Source organism: Pan troglodytes, chromosome 6 (assembly GCF_028858775.2).
Source record: "Pan troglodytes isolate AG18354 chromosome 6, NHGRI_mPanTro3-v2.0_pri, whole genome shotgun sequence".
Taxonomy (NCBI): domain Eukaryota; kingdom Metazoa; phylum Chordata; class Mammalia; order Primates; family Hominidae; genus Pan; species Pan troglodytes.
In genome coordinates this window covers 16,821,817-16,841,210 of record NC_072404.2, presented here as the reverse complement: position 1 = coordinate 16,841,210, position 19,394 = coordinate 16,821,817, and the positions used below count along the sequence as shown (strand labels likewise).

Genomic DNA, 19,394 nt, shown 5'->3' with positions numbered 1-19,394 from the left:
GAACTCAGCATAAATGGTAAGATCAAGACCAAAATGACTGATCACTCTCTTCTGTATCTCTCATTCCTACATTCCTTGAACAGTTTAGTATGATACCTCGCACCAATTGTCTGGTTTTCTGAATGGATTGTTGGAAGGCAGGCAGAAAAGATGAGAGGGAAAAAGGAAAGGTAATCACCATTAGTAGTTATTTTCAACTTTTATTTAGTATAAGCGTAGCACCTAAGAAATCTGCTTAGTCAAACCCCATAAATTCTAATTGATTAATTCCAGAATGGGTACAAAGTCTATACTAGCTCTAGGGTGGGTCCAAAGTCTACATTTCAACAAATATCCAAGATGGTCCTAATGCAAGTAATCCATGGTCTCCGGAGCATCATTTCCAAACTTAGCACCACAGTACTCTATGCTACCAAAAAAAAAAAGTGTCTTAAAAAATGCTTTTTCGATAAAAACAAGTTAAGAAAAAGAATAGATAAAAGTAATCCTGTTTCTAAATATTAGGATTTTTTTTTTTTTGGAGCTTCAACATGCATTGGAATTTCTACAAGTAAGAAAATAATCACACTGCATTTCCTGAAATTACTGGTCATGGACTCTTTCCCTGGTGTTTCACTGACCAAAATCTGTAAGAAGTCTAAAACTTTTAAACAAGAAAACTAGAGACAAAGAACAAGATGAAAGGAATGGGATTATATTAGCAAATTTTAAAGCTTCCTTATAATTCTAGGATAAAAAAAGCAGACCAGTAAAGGTGAGAAAAAAATAGAAGGATCCTTTAATGTTAAAGAGTTCTCTTTTATCTCAAGTAATACTGAACTGTGGGCACAAAAATATCACTGTAATATACATAATTTCCCTCTATATGATAACTCCAAAGTTAAGGATGATAATACTAGTCAAAAGGCTTTCTTGAAACAATAAAGAAACTGGAAAAATAATGTTTCATAAGAGGATAATCTTTGTAGACAGACATATGAAGTAATAACTCTTCTCTAAGATCTTAAGAATAACTAGCTACCATTTTCAAACAATTATAGAAAATATTTTAGAAATAGAAACTAGCCGGCTTATTTAACAAAGGAAAAGTCTCTCTAGTTCCCTTATAAACAAAATATATTTTTGAAGCCTAAAAAAAGAGTTATAAACAGTTGAAACTACAAATAAAAACTATTTCAAGTTGATCTACTTAGAGCACCCAAAATAAACTGTTTCAATTATCTAAGAGATAACAATTCTCAGATTTGCCTCATAAATTTTATATGACCCCATAACACAAAACTGATTTAAAAAATCAAGCTGAATCTCCTAAATAAGATCTTTTAAGTGATTATAATATAGGAGGTTAATACAGATTAAGAAAATTTTTTTTGAGAAAACTGTTACTTTAAGGAAAAAATGAAAGACTCTTTAAAATGAAACAGGTAACAAAACAAATGATGACAACTAACCCTAAAAATATCTTTGTATCTCGCTTGTGGAAAGGAAGATTTTTGAAAAGTGCCTGCCTCAGCTCAAGCAAGGAAAGTATGCCCTAAGAATTCATAACTGTAAGCCAGCACTTAAAGGTTTGAACTTTACACTCCTGATGTAATAGAAAACATAGACACCAAACTTTTATTTAAAATATTCTCACGTTGGTAGAGGCCCCTCCAAGGTACCTGGTAAACATGAACATAAATGATTTCCCCAGAAGAAACTCTTTAAAACCTGGCCTCAAAGAATTTGCAATGAGAAAAAGGTAAACACCCCAACAGAAAAACTGGTGAAAGGCTTGCATACACATTTCCCAGCAAAGGAAATACAATTTACCAAAAATATGTAAATAGATGAACAAAATCATTAGTACTGAGAGAAATGCAACATAAAATGTCAAGATACTATTTTCCCTGTACCACACTGGAAAGCATTAAAACACTGGACAAAACTTTGTGAAGCAACAGAAACATTATCCATTGCTGGTATGAGTGTGAACTGGTTTGGAAAACAATTGCAGTTATCTAGCAAAACTGAAGACGCAGACAGTCTGTAACTTAGCAAATCTACACCTTAATACATACACAAACTCCTTGTTACCATGCTGCAGCAGATATTTATAGGAATATTTTAAACAAAGCTGTATAGAATAGAAAAACATGAAAAAAACCTAACTGCCCATCAACAAAGCAAAAGAAAAACTAGGTAATAATCTATTCTTTCCATAGAAAACTATACATTAGTGACAATAAATAAACTACAACTACATGGATCAGCATGTCTGAATCAAATCAACATAATTTTGGTCAAAATATCAAATTACCAGAGAAAAACATTTGATTCCATTCATATGAAATTCAAAACCTACAAAAATAAACCATGTATTATTTATAAGTACAGAGATTTAGAGTGTAAATCTCTTCTATAAAGAAAAAGAAGTGAATGAGAAAAGTAAAGCTGAGTAAAGAGGTGGCCTCTGGGCTAGACAGATAAAGATGAGATTGTCGAGGGGTTTACAGGAAACTTCTAAAGCTTTGGGAATGGTCTGTCTTTTAAGGTGGGTGATGGATGCTCTGGTGTGTTCCTTATATTATGCCTCCAACAAAATATAAACTACAAACACTCAGGTAAGCATGTGGTATATTTCATAATATAGAAAAAAAAATTGTTAAGAATAACCAATAGATGTCTTTTTCTTTGACTTCTGAGTATATGTTTGCCCTGTGTCTTTCTCACTCTCTTAAATTTTGGCCTCAGAATTGTATGATGCTTATGATAAATAAAAAATAAACTACCGTGTTTCTTATCGGAATCTTCTTGGGTTCTGGTGGCACATCCTGTGGAACAAATTTCACTGGTTCCTTAATCTGCCTCCTTGATCGTTTGGTTCCATCTGGTAGGGTTTCCATGGCCATGTCTGCTTCCATGTCACTGCTCCCTGCCTGGTCACATTCCGAGCACTGCCTACATAAAGGGGAAAAATTTAAGTCATGCATTTATTATTATCTTCTGGCTTTAGCTATACTTTTTATAAATATAAAATCCAGGTATATAAGAATAATATATAAAAATATACACAGGTAATGTGATTATAGGGTACGTAATGAAAAAACATTCAGAAATACTCCTCTAAGAGTGACTACCATGAATATAATATTTAAGGCAATTTAATGTATCCTGTAAGTATAAGAACACATTTAACAATGCTATATGTTTAAGTGAACCAACATGAGATTCAACACTGATTAAAAAGGTGGTTTTGCCAGCTGCAGTGGCTCACACCGATAATCCCAGCACCTCAGGAGACTGAGGCAGGATGACTGCTCACAACATAGTGAGAGACTGTCTTCACAAAAAAAACAGAAAATTAACTAGGCTTGGTGGCACACGCCTATAATCCCAGCTACTCAGGAAGCTGAAGTGAAAGAGTCACTTGAGCCCAGGAGGTGGAGGCCGCAGTGAGCCATGATCTCAACACTGCACTCCAGCCTGGGTAACACGAGCAAGACCCTGTCTTAAATAATAATAATAATTTACCTTTGGAAAGCATGACTTTTCTTTAAATGACATATACTGTGATACCTGAAAATCAAAGTCCTTCAAGGACCCTAACACTACTCCTTGTCACAGTTATCATATCTTTTAATTGTAGTCAGTGACAACTTGTGCTGAATATACTACTTAAAGAAACTATAGAAACAGACTCCAAGAAGTGTTGGGGGAAAAAAAAAGGTCATATTAGTTGGTGGCCCCTACTACTTCTAAAAGAAGAAATATACATTTATTTATCAAAGGAATTTGTTAAAGTAGCATTTATAAAGAATTTTAATATGGGTAATATTAAAAATTTATTGAAACGAAAACTTTAGACAAGTGGTATCCAACAGAACTTTTTATAATATTAGGATTATCTACATATCTGTGCTGTCCAGAACAGTGGCCACTAGCCATAGATGGTTACTGAGCACTTGAAATGTGGCAAATACCACTGAGAAAATTTCTCATTTTAATATTAATTGATTTAAATTTAAATAGCCATATGTGGCTAGTGGCTAACATTTAGACAGCAGAAATCTAAACAACAACTGCTGGAAATCTTTATATTGTCAATCATAAAGGACCATTTCAAAAAGTTAAAACCAGTTTTTAAAAATAAATTTTTACTCATATTTTCTTCAAATGTAAAAGAATGATCAAAAGCAAATTCTCCAGAAGTTTGATAGTATTCTCTCAATAAAAATGATTATAATCTGTAAAATGGTATTTGATATTTAGTTTATGTTTATATCAGTATCTTTGAATGTAGCTTATAATTCTCATAGCAAGTATTTTCAAAGATTTATGATTTGATTTCATTCCATCAAAATTCACATCTTTCACTAATACTGTGAACTTATTAAACTAATATTTAATTGTCAAAGTAACAGCTTTAAATTTTGAACTCCAACAAGAGTTAAAGACCAAGTACCATTTGTTTTGTTAATGCAAACATATTATTCCTAAAATACAAATTAATCCTTAACGTATTAATTTAAATATCTTAAAATTTCCAATTATTTAAGAATAGGTTAGCAAAACTTTTAGCACTAGAAATACTGATCAGTGAAAGCAAAACAAAAATGTACATAATCATGTATTACTCAGAAAACTTTTATGTATCTATTGCTACACTTCATGTAAATATAGCTAGCAGGTTATCCCCTAGATTGTCAGATTACCATCATTAACAAAGACACAACTAAACGAATATACTAAATTGCTCCTGCATTTGTCCCATATGAAAACATCAAGGACTGGCAAAAGAAAACACACACCTTACAGAATCTCAGAATTGAAATGATAAGTATATTCTGACTTTATTAGCAGAACTGTGAAAACCCCAGAAATGTTAGATATTGTTAGTTAACTAATAATAAATGCAACAGCCTTCAAAACAGATGACTAGAGAAATTATCAAATTATATTACAAAAAGGCACATTGCTTCACTTTTCAGCATTAAATTGTAATCTTAATGCTAACTGATCATTTCTATCAGTTGAGTGAAATGTAGTCAGTTTCTCAAACAGTTCTAATTTACATTTTTTTTTTTTTTTTTTTGAGAGACAGTCTTGCTAAGTCGCCCAGGCTGGAGTCCAGTGGCACGATCTCGGCTCACTGCAACCTCCACCTTCCCCATTCAAGCGATTCTCCTGCCTCAGCTTCCTAAGTAGCTGGGACTACAGGTGTGTGCCACCACGCACAGTTAATTTTGGATTTTTTAGTAGAGACAGGGTTTCACTATATGTTGGCCAAGCTGGTCTCAAACTCCTGACCTCAGGTGATCCTCCCGCCTCAGCCTTCCAAAGTGCTGGGATTACAGGTGTGAGCCACCACGCCAGGCTCTAATTTACTTTTAAAATATGTTGTTTGTCTATTTAAATAACAGGCAAACATAATGTTATCTAAATCCCCTAGGTATAGAAGCAGGTACCTTTTCAGATAAATCATTGTTTTGTTTTTTTAAAAAACTGAAATATTTCCCCTTTGCTTCTCTTTTGGTAGCAATTACCCTTGTCAGGACATTCTTTATTCTTATGTTCACTTCCATCCCCACTATAAATAATAGTTAGGTGACAAAGAAATTTGGCTCTCTAATTCCCAGAAAATAGAAATGTTACACCCTGAACACCACAAAACACGGAACAACTCAAAAAATCAAAACAAATGTAACTGCCAATGCAGAATATATCCATTCCTATTTCAAGAAAACCGCCACATGATTGTTGCAGTAGATAGAGTCCACACTGAGTAGACTACAAGAGTATTATGGACATAATACTTCTTAGCCATTCTTCAACAATCTATTAAACACTATAGTCTTCATCTTATAAATACCCTTTAAGATATGTAAAAAATGTTTCTGCTACATTAATTGGTACATAAGATGCTAAGAAATAATAACTTAGAATAAAGCCATGGCCTGTCTAATTCAATGAAATCAAATAATTATTTTTTCTTTGTTTTCAGACAGAGTCTTGCTCTATTGCCAAGTGCAGTGGCATGATCTAAGGCTCACTGTAACCTCCATCTCCCGGGTTCAAGCAATTCTCTTCCTCAGCCTCCCGAGCAGCTGGGATTACAGGTGCCTGCCACCACGCCTGGCTAATTTTTGTATTTTTAGTACAGATGGGGTTTCACCATGTTGGCCAGGCTGGTCTTGAACTCCTGACCTCGTGATCCACCTGCCCCGCCCTCCCAAAGTGCTGAGATTTCAGGCGTGAGCCACCACGCCCAGCTGAAATCAAATAATATTTTAAGGAAAATCATGATTATCTTTCCTAAAGTCAAATACATACCTGGCTTCTTTCAATAATCCACTAAACTGCTATTATCTATTAATTTAGCTAAACTCACCTTAATTCTATATATTTTTACTTAGCACACTGTATGAGAATAGAGTCCTAAAATTTATAATTCCCATGGACAATACTGAAGATAATCTTAACCTTTTAATTGATCCAAGCCAATTAAAAATTTAAAGTATAATAAAAATCCATGTCAGGAACTTATGCAACAGAATAACTTTCATGTTGAAATACCAAGAGGTTTTTCTCTTTTCCCTTCCTCCCTCCCCCTCCCTCCCTCTCCCTCCCCCTCCCTCTCCCTTCCCTTCCTTTCCTTCCTTCCTCCCTCCCTTCTTTCCTCCCTTCCTTCCTCTCTTTTTCCCGCCCTCCCTCCCTCTCTTCTTTCCTTCCTTCTTTCCCTCCCTCCTGCCCTCCCTCCTCTTCTTCTGTCTTTTTGTGAGACAGAGTCTCACTCTGTCACCCAGACTGGAGAGCACTGGCGCAATCTCAGCTCATTGTAGCCTCAGCCTCCCAGGTTTAAGCAATTCTCTACCTCAGCCTCCTGAGTAGCAGGGATTATGAATCCCCACCACCATTCCTAGCTAATTTTTGTATTTTTAGTAGAGACAGGGTTTCATCATGTTGGTCTTGAACTCCTGACCTCAAGTGATCCGCCTGCCTCAGCCTCCCAAAGTGCTGGGATTACAGACATGAGCCACTGCGTCTGGGCTTTTCTCCATTTTCTATACCTTCTATATGTTTCTAGCACCATACAACTACAACCTATAATCAGAATGATGACCCAATGGGATTTCAGAATCTTAGTTACTAAAGAAAAATGTTTAATAGTGCTTAGACAAGAAAGTGTACTAATTTAAGCCAGGCACAGTAGCTCACGCCTGTAATCCAGCACTTTGGGAGGCCAAGGCAGGCGGATCATGAGGTCAGGAGATCGAGACCATTCTGGCTAACACGGTGAAACCCCATCTCTACTAAAAATACAAAAAATTAGCTGGGCGTGGTGGCACGCGCCTGTAGTCCCAGCTACTCGGGAGGCTGAGGCAGGAGAATTGCTTGCACCCAGGAGGCAGAAGTTGCGGTGAGTCGCGATCGTGCCACTGCACCCCAGCCTGGGTGACAGAGCGAGACTCCATCTCAAAAAAAGAAAAAAAAAAGAAAGTGTACCAATTTAGAGAATTTTATTCGTGTAAGTTAAAAAAAAAAAAGGATTTTATGAATCTTTAAATGCAATAATGCAATAAATAAATCCAGTTAACATTCCATATTCCAAATAATTCATGATTTACTTTTTTCTCCTCCACAATTTATCTTTTTCAGTCATCAAGAACTCAGGATCCCACATCAGAGTTTTTTTTTTTCTTATGTCTAAGCCGTTAGCCATGTTTTCTCCTGTATTTAGAGGAAAGTCTTGACAGGTGCCTACATAAAACTTTAAGAGGTGGCTCAAATATCATTCTTCTCAGACAAGTAATACCTCAGTCCCTCCTACTTCTGCATTATGGGTATCTCTTTGAAGGGCAGAAAACAACATTTAACTCAACTTGTAAATTTTATTCTTTTTGTAGTTATAATACCTGTATAAAACTTTAATAGCAGATATATACCTGTTATTTCATATACAGTAAATGTCCCATTCTAATGCTGGAATTCCTACTAGCGGTTAATGGGAAGAAGAGGCAATAAAAAAATGTAAATGAACAAATTATCAAGAAAAACAAAGGAAAAAACCCTCTGTAAACTATTCCTAGAAGGGTTTGAGTTTTCTTTTCATCATAAAATAAAGACATATCCAAGGAATAAAAGGATATATTACTCAATTCTCTGTTAAATAATGTGTTTCAGAATATTCTTCAAACAATTGGAAAAGGCAACACAAGTTCCAATCAGATGAGTGGAGGCAGAAATATAACATTAGTCTTCTAAAATTAAGAGATGATTAACTATTTGAACTACTCTAATAAATCAAGCCCTTACCATTTGTATCCTACCAAATGTGTCTTAGAATTTAAGGCAGTGTGGAGATTGTACATTTTTAAAAACAACAACAAAAACCAAAATAACATAAACTAAAAATGAGACAAAATGCATTTTAAATACTAGAAAGAGGTACAAACAAAATAGAACCTAGATCACACCATCACTAGCCTCTCTATTCTCTGTGGAATTCTTCACCCACCTATTAATAATATTCTTTACTAGCTTTTCACATCCCTGGCCCAACTTAAGAAGCCCCTAGGTTTTCCCCTCTCCTTCTCCTGGGCAGCAGAGCATAATTCAAGAAAAATCAAATAATCACATTTACTTATGCACTAAACATTCTTGCTACACAGCCTCAGCAAGTCAGTTTGATTTTTCCACAGTAAGTTGTTACCAACCATCTGCTGTCTTCTCAAGAGCCCATCATCATCCCAGGTCTCTTCCCTCTCAATAGACTCCTATATCACTGAAATATCTGAGCCTGTCCAAGGTGAATTCACTCAACTTCCCTACCTTCTACCAATAATTACTTCTGTATCTGTATCCATCTTTTCTTTGATGTCACATGTCTTAACCTGCCCAGCACAGTCCACAGAACTCTGGGATGGACTGAAGAAAGCATCCAAATCTAGAACTAGTGTCTCCTTGAAAACAGTGCTGGTACTGGAAGAAAAGGCTGGATAGCAAGTGCTTAAAATAGTTATTAGAGTAGAATATGATATCTGAGAAGGCAACAGATTGTATAGTAATTAATTCTAGGTACAGTTTGTTTACAGGGTATTTAGTAGTAAGGGTGCTATCACAGGCTTGCAAAACATAAAGACAGCAAAAATAAACCGGCCATTCAGAAATATTATACCAGAGGGACCTGTGGAAGTTTAAGCTGCAGACTAAGGCACAGTCATCAAATAAGAGTCCAGTAACAGGACCCTAGTGATCAAAGGAAATTTGATCACTAGAAACAAGGAGAAATTAAAGGACCCTTTCCCTAATGAAAGGACTAGTAAGAACAAGGTAGAGTCTAAAGCAGACGTCAGTCAGTGATATGCTAGTAAATGTCTAACACTTGACCCTCTGGGGGAAAGCCCTGTTATGTAGTATTTAGTAATTTCTACAGTACAAATACTCCTAACTATGGCAATTTCAATTTCAAATTATCAACATGGCATCACAGAATGTAGGATGGGGAAAAGGGTGTGTAGTAGCAACTATCATAGGTTGAGCATCCCAAATCCAAAAATCCAAAATCTGAAGTGCTCCAAAATCCAAATGTTTTTTGAGCACTGACATTACAGTCAAAGAAAATGTTCATTGGAGCATTGCAGATTTCAGATTTTCAGATCTGGGATACTCGACCAGTAGGTACAATGCAAATATTCCAAAATAAAAACAAAAACAAAATCCAAATCACTTCTGGTCCCCAGCACTTTGGATAAGGGATACTCAACCTGCGTTTATCATTTTTTTTCTACCATCCAGATGCAATAGACTTAAATAACCTCTAGAGCATAGATAATAGTAAAATGTGACAAAATATTTAGAAAGTGTTAAGTTTTGAGTATTTATTATCTTTAGTATAACTTCAAAAATAAACTGAAAATGTTAAAAAGCAAAAAGTAAAAACTGCCTCCCACATTTGAGGTACACTAAAGAAAAAACAATTCTCTGAATCTTGCACACTCCAAAATTAATACACCCAGTTAACTGCTAACCAAAGCTAAGTTGATCTTAGAGGCCAAAGGAAATGTTATCACTAGAAACAAGGAGAAATTAAAGGCTTCACTGTGCTACAACATTAACTTCTACTTTTACTTAAAAACCACTAACACCAATGAAAAGGCTCTAAGTTGTTTAGGCCCTTTTAGAAGTGCTCTCACTAAAACACCTCAGGCTATGTACATTATTTCTTTTCTTTTCTTTTTTTTTAAATTTCAACTTTTATTTTAGATCAGGGGGTATATGCACAGGTTTGTTACATGGGTATACTGCATGATACTGAGGTTTGGAATATGAATGATCCCTATCACCCAGGTAGTGAGTATAGTACCCAACAGTTTTTCAAGCCTTGCTCCCCTCCCTCCCCATTCTAGTAGGCCCCATCTTTATGTCCATGAATATCCAGTGTTTAGCTTCCACCTATAAGTGAGAACATGCAGTATTTGGTTTTCTTTTCCTGGGTTAATTCACTGAGTATAATGGCCTCCAGCTGCCTCCTTGTTGCTACAAAGAACATGATTTCCCTTTTTTTGTGTGTGTTTTTTTTTAGCTGCAGAAACTCTCACACGCTGGAAACCAGAGCTCTGCAGGCTGAGCAGTATCAGGAGGGTCCATAACTTCATTTAAGGAGAGAACTGCATATCTCTATATAAGTACATGGCAAAACATCCTGGCTCTGGAGACTATCAAACTAGCTTTCAATTTAAAAACTCACCCAGGATGCTTATTAACATTGTTGGGATTTGAATATGCTATAGCAGTTTCTGAAGCACATAAAAACCATAATAAATACATTCCACTGCATTTCAAAAGAACAGGCCAGTATGAATATCTCAAAACAAACTGATACAAAGAACACTATAAAAAAGCAATCGTGAAAATAGTGAAAAAATTTCAGCTTCCTAATCAAATGAACAGAGGTAGCCTTAAGTGATAAAACAATGAGGTCAAAAAATATGCCTAATGTATTTGAGGAACACACACAACCTCTTGTAGAGATTACCATTTAAAAATTTGGGGTTCACTCTTTTCTAAAACTGGAAAGGTAACTTGTATAAAAAGAATATTCATGTTCATTCCAAAGTTTTCCTTTTCCTATGTTCTCCTTCCTATGAGAAATCATTCTATTAAAATCTGAACATCTGTCCCTTTCTTGGAGTAAAATTAAGAAAAGGATAAAACTCATTATAGATACTATAACCTTTATCAAATGTAGTGATTTGATATGCCTAAGTTAATAAAAAAAAATCAGAAATGTTTATCAAATGTTTCTAGATGTCAAAGAATGGTTGAATTTAAATGACTAGCACAAATACCAAATACCAGAAGTAAAGCCTTTGACTCTAATCCAAAAATAAAATATTAAATTGCAAGTAAAAGCATAATATGATGGCAAATTTTAGATAAATTCAATTTCAAAATAACAATAAAGCATTTGAGAAATTCTTAACAATAAAACAAGAGAATCATAAGCAATGGACAGAATTCATGCCTTAAAGAAGAATCTATTGCTAAGATAATAGCCACAATTAATGAAAAACTCATTTCTCAAAAAAGCTGTTATAGATTTAGTCACATAATGCTATAATAAATATTGATGACAGTCAATTTTAAAATGTGCCAAATACTTTATTATGAACAAATATAGTATTTCATCTTATACTGCTGAAACTAAGAGTAAATCAATTCAAACATCTAAATCTCCTCTATTTTACTCACCAATAACTGTTTTTGGTCTTTCTTGGCATCCTTGTAAGAGGAGGATCCAGACATCCAAGATGGTAATGTAGTTTACAGGTATCACACAATAAAAGAAGATGCTGATCATGGTTCTTCTTACAAATCCCACAACTTTTAATAAAGGCAGCAAGTAAAGATTTCAATAATAATTATCATAGTGAAACAGTTTACTTATAGCATATTTTTCAAATTATAAAATTTCATCTTGATTTAACTTACTATTTCTTCTGTTGAGATAGACAATTTCTTTCATTAACACATCTTTTTACAATGTCAGTAACTGTTAGTTCTAAATACTTTTGAGAATGTTAAAAATAGCTTGGATCTGGTATAAATTTAAATACTACTAGAGTCAAACCTTCTAAAGAATTACATATATAAGGTATTTATCCTCAACATCATATTCATTTTAATTTTAGTTATTACTTAAAACCCATTTCACATTAGTTCACTTTTTCTCTAGACACATAAATTATAGAACAAAGTAATTTTCCAATTTTCTAAAACTATAAAAAAATTACTTCACAAACAGAATGTAGTTTATTTCCTACCATTAGTTGTAAACCTTTCAAACAGTCTTCAACATGTAGATATACTACAAGTATACATGAGTCTCTTTTCAATACTGAATTTTGCGTTTTAAAAATATACTAATTAAATTCAAAAGTAAAAAAATTAAAAACGCACACATCAATTGATATTTATTGCAAAGATTGTGGAATTTTGTGATTGCTACTATTATTTTAGGATTTTTTGGTTTCTCAGAAATCTAACTTCTCTTATGCAAAAAGGCAATTTATCTACACCTGCGTACACAAGCACCATCACCTGAAAATCTAAAGTATATTTATATTTGGAAAGTACAGAAAGCAATGATGGTTAGGTTTTTTTTTTAAATACTCCTAGAAAAAAGTCACACACACACACACTTAAAAAGCCAAAATAAATAAATAAATAACCAGTACCTGGTCTCAGTAAAAAAGAAAAATCACTTAAAATATATTCTGAAACAAAAATGAATTGTAGTCATAAAAGTCAGAAGCATAAGTGATATTGCCTGATGGTTCCAAATGAACCAACCGTGTTTGAAAAAGCTGGCCTGAGATTGTGCTAATGTTCACATTGTACACTAAGACAATGTAGGCTTTTCCCACACTTCAAGGAAGTTATTTGCTATTACTTGTAGAGGGAGCCTCCAACAAAAAAACAGAAGGTAGTTATGGAGATTGATATTGTTGTTATTGCTACTATTTCTGATAAAGAAATTTTGAGAAGAATATTTATGTATTTATACATGCATAACATATATGTATGCATATACATAGATAAATATACACACACATGCATACACACACACACACACAAAAACACCAGCATCTTCTAAACTTCTCTCACTTAATATAAATTATTTGGGAAAAAGTGAGATCGTAACCTATTTATTTATGGAAAGAAGTCTTGACTAGCCCTTACTATAATGGTGAACACTGAAAATATTGAGCAAAGAAAGTAAAAAACAAAAATACTTATGCGAACAAAGTGATTGCAACTGAGCATCAAGAAAAAAAAGCGTAGAAACTCAAAACTAAAACTTATCTTCATTATCCACTGTCTACAAAGGCAATAGATTCATTCTATATATATACATATATGATACCCATCACTATCTAAAAAACAAACTCTACAATTCATTCAAGTAAAATAAAATATAAATGCTCACCTGTTATATTGTTTTAATTATTTAAGACAATAACTATAATGTTATCTAAAGTAATTTTCCAGTTCCCCAAAGAGTACTGCTCATTTCCATAGAGTTTAGGTTAAAACAGCAACAAAAATCTCCTCCATCATTCAAACTGGAATGCATCTTTTGACAAAATGAACTTCAAATGCACTTACATTAAATTCTGGTATGGACATAATTCATTCTCAAATATTTGCAGGATCTTCTTTCTAATAAGTATCAGTTTAAAAAAATACACATTATTCTATCATTATTAATTTCATTACTTGCCTATAAAGTACTGCAGGAAGAGTAGATGTCTTTTGTGTGCCTCCTTCTTTTTTACTTGGTTTTCTCTCCTTGGGTGCTCGCAAAATTGCCGGTATATTCAACTTCTATTGATTTGAACAAATGTAGTATATATTGTTTTAAGAAAGAAATAAAAGCAACATTTTCCTCTAATTGCCACTCAAGCCAAGTAAATATAGTAGGATTGTTAGGGGGAAATCTGCTTTATCAGATTTTACATTGGCAAAAAGGATTAAAATGAGCTTTTCTCTAATAGTTATTTCCATTAGAAATCTATAATTACAGACTTTCATCAATTTTCAGTGGTACACTAAAACATAAAAATTAAACTTCTATTTCAGCTTCCAAAGACAAAGACACATACGTAGGAGGTTTAAAAAAAACAAAACACAGTACACTTGACAAAAAGAATATTGAGGCCGTTTATTTTCTTCAGCACCCCAGCTATATTGGTGTTCCATAGGTTAATTAGAAAAATTATCTTATTGGACCAAACTCTCCAACAAAGCAAGTGAGATTCTCTTTGGGTTTCTACTAATCTGTAGTATGCTGGCTCCTCAGACAGCAACCATCCATCAAAGTCATTTTTCAGTGGCCTGGTGGGCCCACATCTGTTCAACCAACTGAAAAAAAAAGTGTCATGCAAGCAGTATAAATGAATTCTACTTCTGCTGTGTATTTTACATTTGCAAAAGGAAATTTGCAAACCTCTGTTAAAAGTCTTTTAATAAATGAAAATGTCTTTTATGGTAGATAGTATTTTAAACAGGAGATTCTTATGAGAAAAACTTGCAAATCAAGCCAAAAGATAATGCTAGCTTGGCAAATAAACTAAAGCCTTATACTCAACATTAACTCCTCTAAATAGTAAGTATAAAACATAATCTTCCAAAAATCCATCAACCAACCTATTAACAGGAACAAAGGCTGATCCTCCCAGAGGCGACTACTAATTCTCACCTTTTAAAACATTCTTTAGGATACAAGCCACACACATTCTTTTCCCATAAAGCATCTTCAAAGCTGGTATAGCACAGTACAAATCAGTATGTATCACTTCTTAAAATATCTAAATAAGCTGTGTGATGAATTCGACTCTCCATAAACCTCTAAAACAAGTATAATGAAAAATATCTGTTCGAAAAGCTCCTTCACAAATAAAACTACTTTTTAGTGAAAGGACCACAAACAGTGGGTCTCCATCAACCTTAAAAAATAAAAAATATTTGTGAAAAACGTAATTTATCAATTATATACACAGTACTAAAAAAGGCATTCAAAGAAATCCATCTAACAATAATTATTCAACACCAAAAACTTTAACAGACTAAAGGTGTTCATGAATAAAGTTTTTTTAATAACTACGATCACAGCTACTGTTAAAGGGGAAAAAATACATTTTAACATTAAAGTTTAAAAAACCATCTCTTATACAGCTGAAAACCAAATTAACATAAAAATGAATATCTCTAGTTTGCCTTTTTAAATTTTAAATTATACATCCAAAGAATAGAAAAAAAAATACAGCATAAGGACAGGAAAGAAAAAAATGTGGCAAGGAATCTAAAACTGCTAAATTAAAGGAAAGAAGAATGTAGTAGGAAAAACTCATGCTTCAAGTCTTAAGCTTCATCACAAATGACAGGTCAATCAGTTAGAGCAAATGAAAAAATTTTGCACACAAGATAGCTGTTGAAACAACCAAATTAAACTAGAGGTTCTCAGTAGGCAGCTTCCAATGCTCTAGGTGTATTTCAAGCAGAAATCATTATCCCAAAGGATTAGGCCCTGATCAAACAGAATTCCTCGGTTAGTCAAATGACAGTTGTATCAAAAATCTGTTCTTTGAAAATCATATAGGGAGCAAGAACTGAAGGAGACAGCAATTGGAAAGAAACTAACCTGCCCTGTGATTCTGCCTAGTAAAGCCCATATTCCTTGTCCTTCACTTCGAAGTTTTCCATTCAGGTTTTGTAGTTCTTCTAAAGATTCACATAGCTACAAAGCAAGTCAAATTAGTAAACTTCATTAAAATATCTGACAATTTAAGAAATATCTATATTTCTATTCCACACATATAATTTTTTTTTTTTGAGACAGAGTCTCACTCTGTCACCAGGCTGGAGTGTGGTGACACGATTTCGGCTCACTACAACCTCCGCCTCTGGGGTTCAAGCGATTCTCCTGCTGCAGTTTCCCGAGTAGGTGGGACTACAGGTGTGCACCACCACACCCAGCTAATTTTTGTATTTTTAGTAGAGACAGGGTTTCACCATGTTGGCCAGGATGGTCTCGATCTATTTTTTTTTTTTTTTTTTGAGATGGAGTCTCACTCTGTCGCCCAGGCTAGAGTGCAGCAGCACGATCTTGTGTCACTGCAACCACCACCTCCTTGGTTCAAGCAATTCTCCTGCCTCAGCCTCTCAAGTAGCTGGGATTACAGGCACCCTCCACCATGCCCAGCTAACTTTTGTATTTTTAGTAGAGACGGGGTTTTGCCATGTTGGCCAGGCTGGTCTCAAACTCCTAGGATGGTCTCGATCTCTTGACCTCGTGATCCACCTGCCTTGGCCTCCCAAAGTGCTGGGATTACAGGCATGAGCCACTGCGCTCGGCCTCCATATATTTTTAATATATTCAAGCCACAATACCACTGAGAGACAAGGCTATCCAATTATTCAGCAGTATTTGTTGCTGTAAGCATTTTGTTTTCTGCTGGCATTTTTACTAATAATGGTAACTACATTTATACCTTCTTTTACAGTTTGTTATATAACATCATGTTCTGCTAACTAATCCTTGTGACTCTCTTAAGATGTATTTCCACTATTTTCCCAATGAAAAAAACTAAGGATCATAGAGTTTTTGTGAGTTGGCCAAGATCACAGAACTAGCAAGAATCCCCAGGTCCTCTGAATCTAATTCCAAGTACTCTTTTTACTACACAGTGTAGCTGATTATTGGAAACGTACTTCCTACTATTTTTTTATGACTTAAAATGTTTTCTAACAATAAGTCAATACCCGTTTTATATGTCAAGTTATACTTGGTATGACATTTTAACCACATTTTGCTTTTATAAGATATTTCTTTTTGAATCTTTTCTCATTAGGATGAAGAGGTACATGAAAATTCAAATTTGGAAATTTTTATTCCAAACATTATAATATAATTCAAGATAAATAATAATTTAAAGAAAAGTTTCTAAATTTTCTACAAACTTAGAAAGTGAAGCTCTATAGCAATGTTTATTGGTTAGAAATAGAGAACAGAGTCAGATGAGTTGGCCTCACACCAACTGACTTCATTTGTCAAGTCTGTGACTTGACTACTTTTGTGAACCTGGGCAAATTATTTAACTTCTTCAGGATTCAGTTTTCTCCCTGAAAATGGAAGCAATGATTATAACCTACACTATAAAGTTAAGCTGGGAATTAAATAATACATGTAAAGAGATCAAAATTATGCCTGGCACACAAAGTGCTCAGTAAGAGACAGTGATGATAATGAAGCTAATGAGGAGTAGGAGTTATAGGGAAGAGCCAAAGAGCTCCAGAAGAAATTAAAAACAAAACATAAAAGAAATGCCATACATTCGCAAAAGAAATCATCAGTAAGATCTATCACATTATGTTGCATATTTTGTAGCTAACTTACCTTATTATATTCTACGTGAAGCTTTTCTTGTTCATTCTCTAATTTATCTTTTATATTCTTTTGTTCAGCCATATTTTCCTGAATTTGAATCATGCGCATATTTCTCTCTATTTAAATGAAATATCGAATTTTACTTTAGTAGGAAGTAAAAACTGACATAGGAAGAAACTAGCTATAAAGATGATCACACTGATAAACCTACATAGTTTAAAACTTTTAAGTATATTTACAAATAAATGAACCTAGCATTTTGTAAAAACCCACAACATATTAGGAAAATAAACATCCCTCTATGATATATGCAGCATGGCTAATAAATTTCTAAAAATTAACAGTATATCAAACATTTTCATTAACAAATTGTTCTCAGTGAAAATGTGCATGTATCAGTGTCTATACTGACCAAAATAATAATTCACAAAATCTGCAGTGAGAGCTGGTTGCTTATGTTTTCTCCTTCCATCCACACTAGAACTAGTATCTGAATTGTCCACTGGAAAGATATCTGTACTGATCCCCATGAGTTCTGCTTTCCGCATAAGTTTACGAATAGCTGAAGCACTGCTGGTGAGTGGTCTGGGCAATTTTTCCCTTGGAACCCAGGCCTGGGGTCTGGTAGATCGAGCTAGTTCTGCTTTGGCACGATACTGCTGAAGCCGGGCATTGATCCTTGCCTATAAAAGAAATGTATTCAAATTTTAAAAGATAATAAAATGAAACATGTTCCTTAAGATTTTTACATTGATTTTTATTCCCACGTTCGCAGAAAGATAATCAGAACTTCTCACACCAAAGCAAATTATAGGTATGAATGATCCTTAAGGTATACTGTATAATTTTTGAGTTACAATAAACTATATCTGCCCCTAGTAACAACTGTCCTAACTTATAATGAGAGTTTTGAGAAACTAATTAAGCTGAAGTTTCTCTTCTTAATAACTGCTATTGTCTCCATAGGTTTAATGTATATAAAATTATATTTTAAATATAGGCAAACTGACTAAATCCTTTGAACAGACTGAAACAAGATGCAATAAATATATTGCACTGATAGAGTAATTTCCTCACAGTCACATTTTTCAATGTGAAAATTTACTTTATAAAGGACTGCTCTGTTTGACTAAATGAGGAGTACTGTATTCAGCCAAAAATTATACTCACTATTTACCTTAATCACAATCCATTTCCTAGGTAACTAACCAAACTTCCTATTATACGTCACATGTCACTGGAAACCACACGAGACGTAAAATCCTTACATAACCTTAAAACAAAAACATACGGGTTTTGACATGAATCCCATACCTGTGCTTCTGGTGATAGTTGCTTCTCTCTCTCTTGCAAAGACATTTTACAATAGGACTGTAGAGCCAAGTAGTTTTTTCTCTTCCACTTTCTGTCTAATCTATCTGCATGTTGCTTACAATAAGCAAAGAATGGATCTGCTATATCCTATACAAAAAAAGCACAGAAAAATAGTGAACATTTGTACTCCAAAGAGTCATAAAAGACCTAACACAAAAGAATATTACTTCCTTTTCAAAGAATCTACTAGTGCTAGTTACATCTAATAAATTACAAAAATAATTTTTGTACATAATGATGAAAATTACTTCTTTAGAAACTTGATCTTGTATGTCAACTTCAAATTACCAACAACTTTTTTCTTTAAAGGGCCTGCGGGTTTAAAGATATTGAAATCAAATATAATGTATTATTTGGGTGTACTTGTATAGTAGCCCTTCAATATCCATGGGGGACTGGTTCCAGGACCCCCCAAGGATACCAAAATCTGTGGATGCTCAAGTGTCTTATGTTAAATGGTGTGGTATTTGCATCTAGTTTACATGCATTCTCCCACATATTTTAAGCAATCTCTACATTACTTATAATACCTAATACACAAATGTAAATGAGCAAATAGTTGTTACACTGTATTGGTTTTATATTTGTA

General features: G+C 34.0%; 1 protein-coding gene across 21 annotated transcripts in view; it reads right to left on the bottom strand.

Annotated features, from left to right (window-relative positions):
* PHF14 (PHD finger protein 14) overlaps nt 1–19,394 on the bottom strand; it is a 248,904-nt gene that overhangs the window by 135,214 nt on the left and 94,296 nt on the right. For all 21 annotated transcript variants that reach the window (XR_010158345.1, XM_063814056.1, XM_063814057.1 and 18 more), the window contains 7 exons: nt 18,746–18,892; nt 17,844–18,114; nt 17,441–17,547; nt 15,686–15,781; nt 13,766–13,869; nt 11,734–11,865; nt 2,772–2,940 (listed from right to left, as the gene is read on the bottom strand). Coding sequence is in view for 20 of the 21 variants with exons in the window: in XM_063814056.1 (XP_063670126.1) it covers nt 2,772–2,940; nt 11,734–11,865; nt 13,766–13,869; nt 15,686–15,781; nt 17,441–17,547; nt 17,844–18,114; nt 18,746–18,892 (1,026 nt within the window). In the remaining variant the exon portion in view is untranslated. The remainder of the gene's footprint in view (nt 1–2,771; nt 2,941–11,733; nt 11,866–13,765; nt 13,870–15,685; nt 15,782–17,440; nt 17,548–17,843; nt 18,115–18,745; nt 18,893–19,394) is intronic.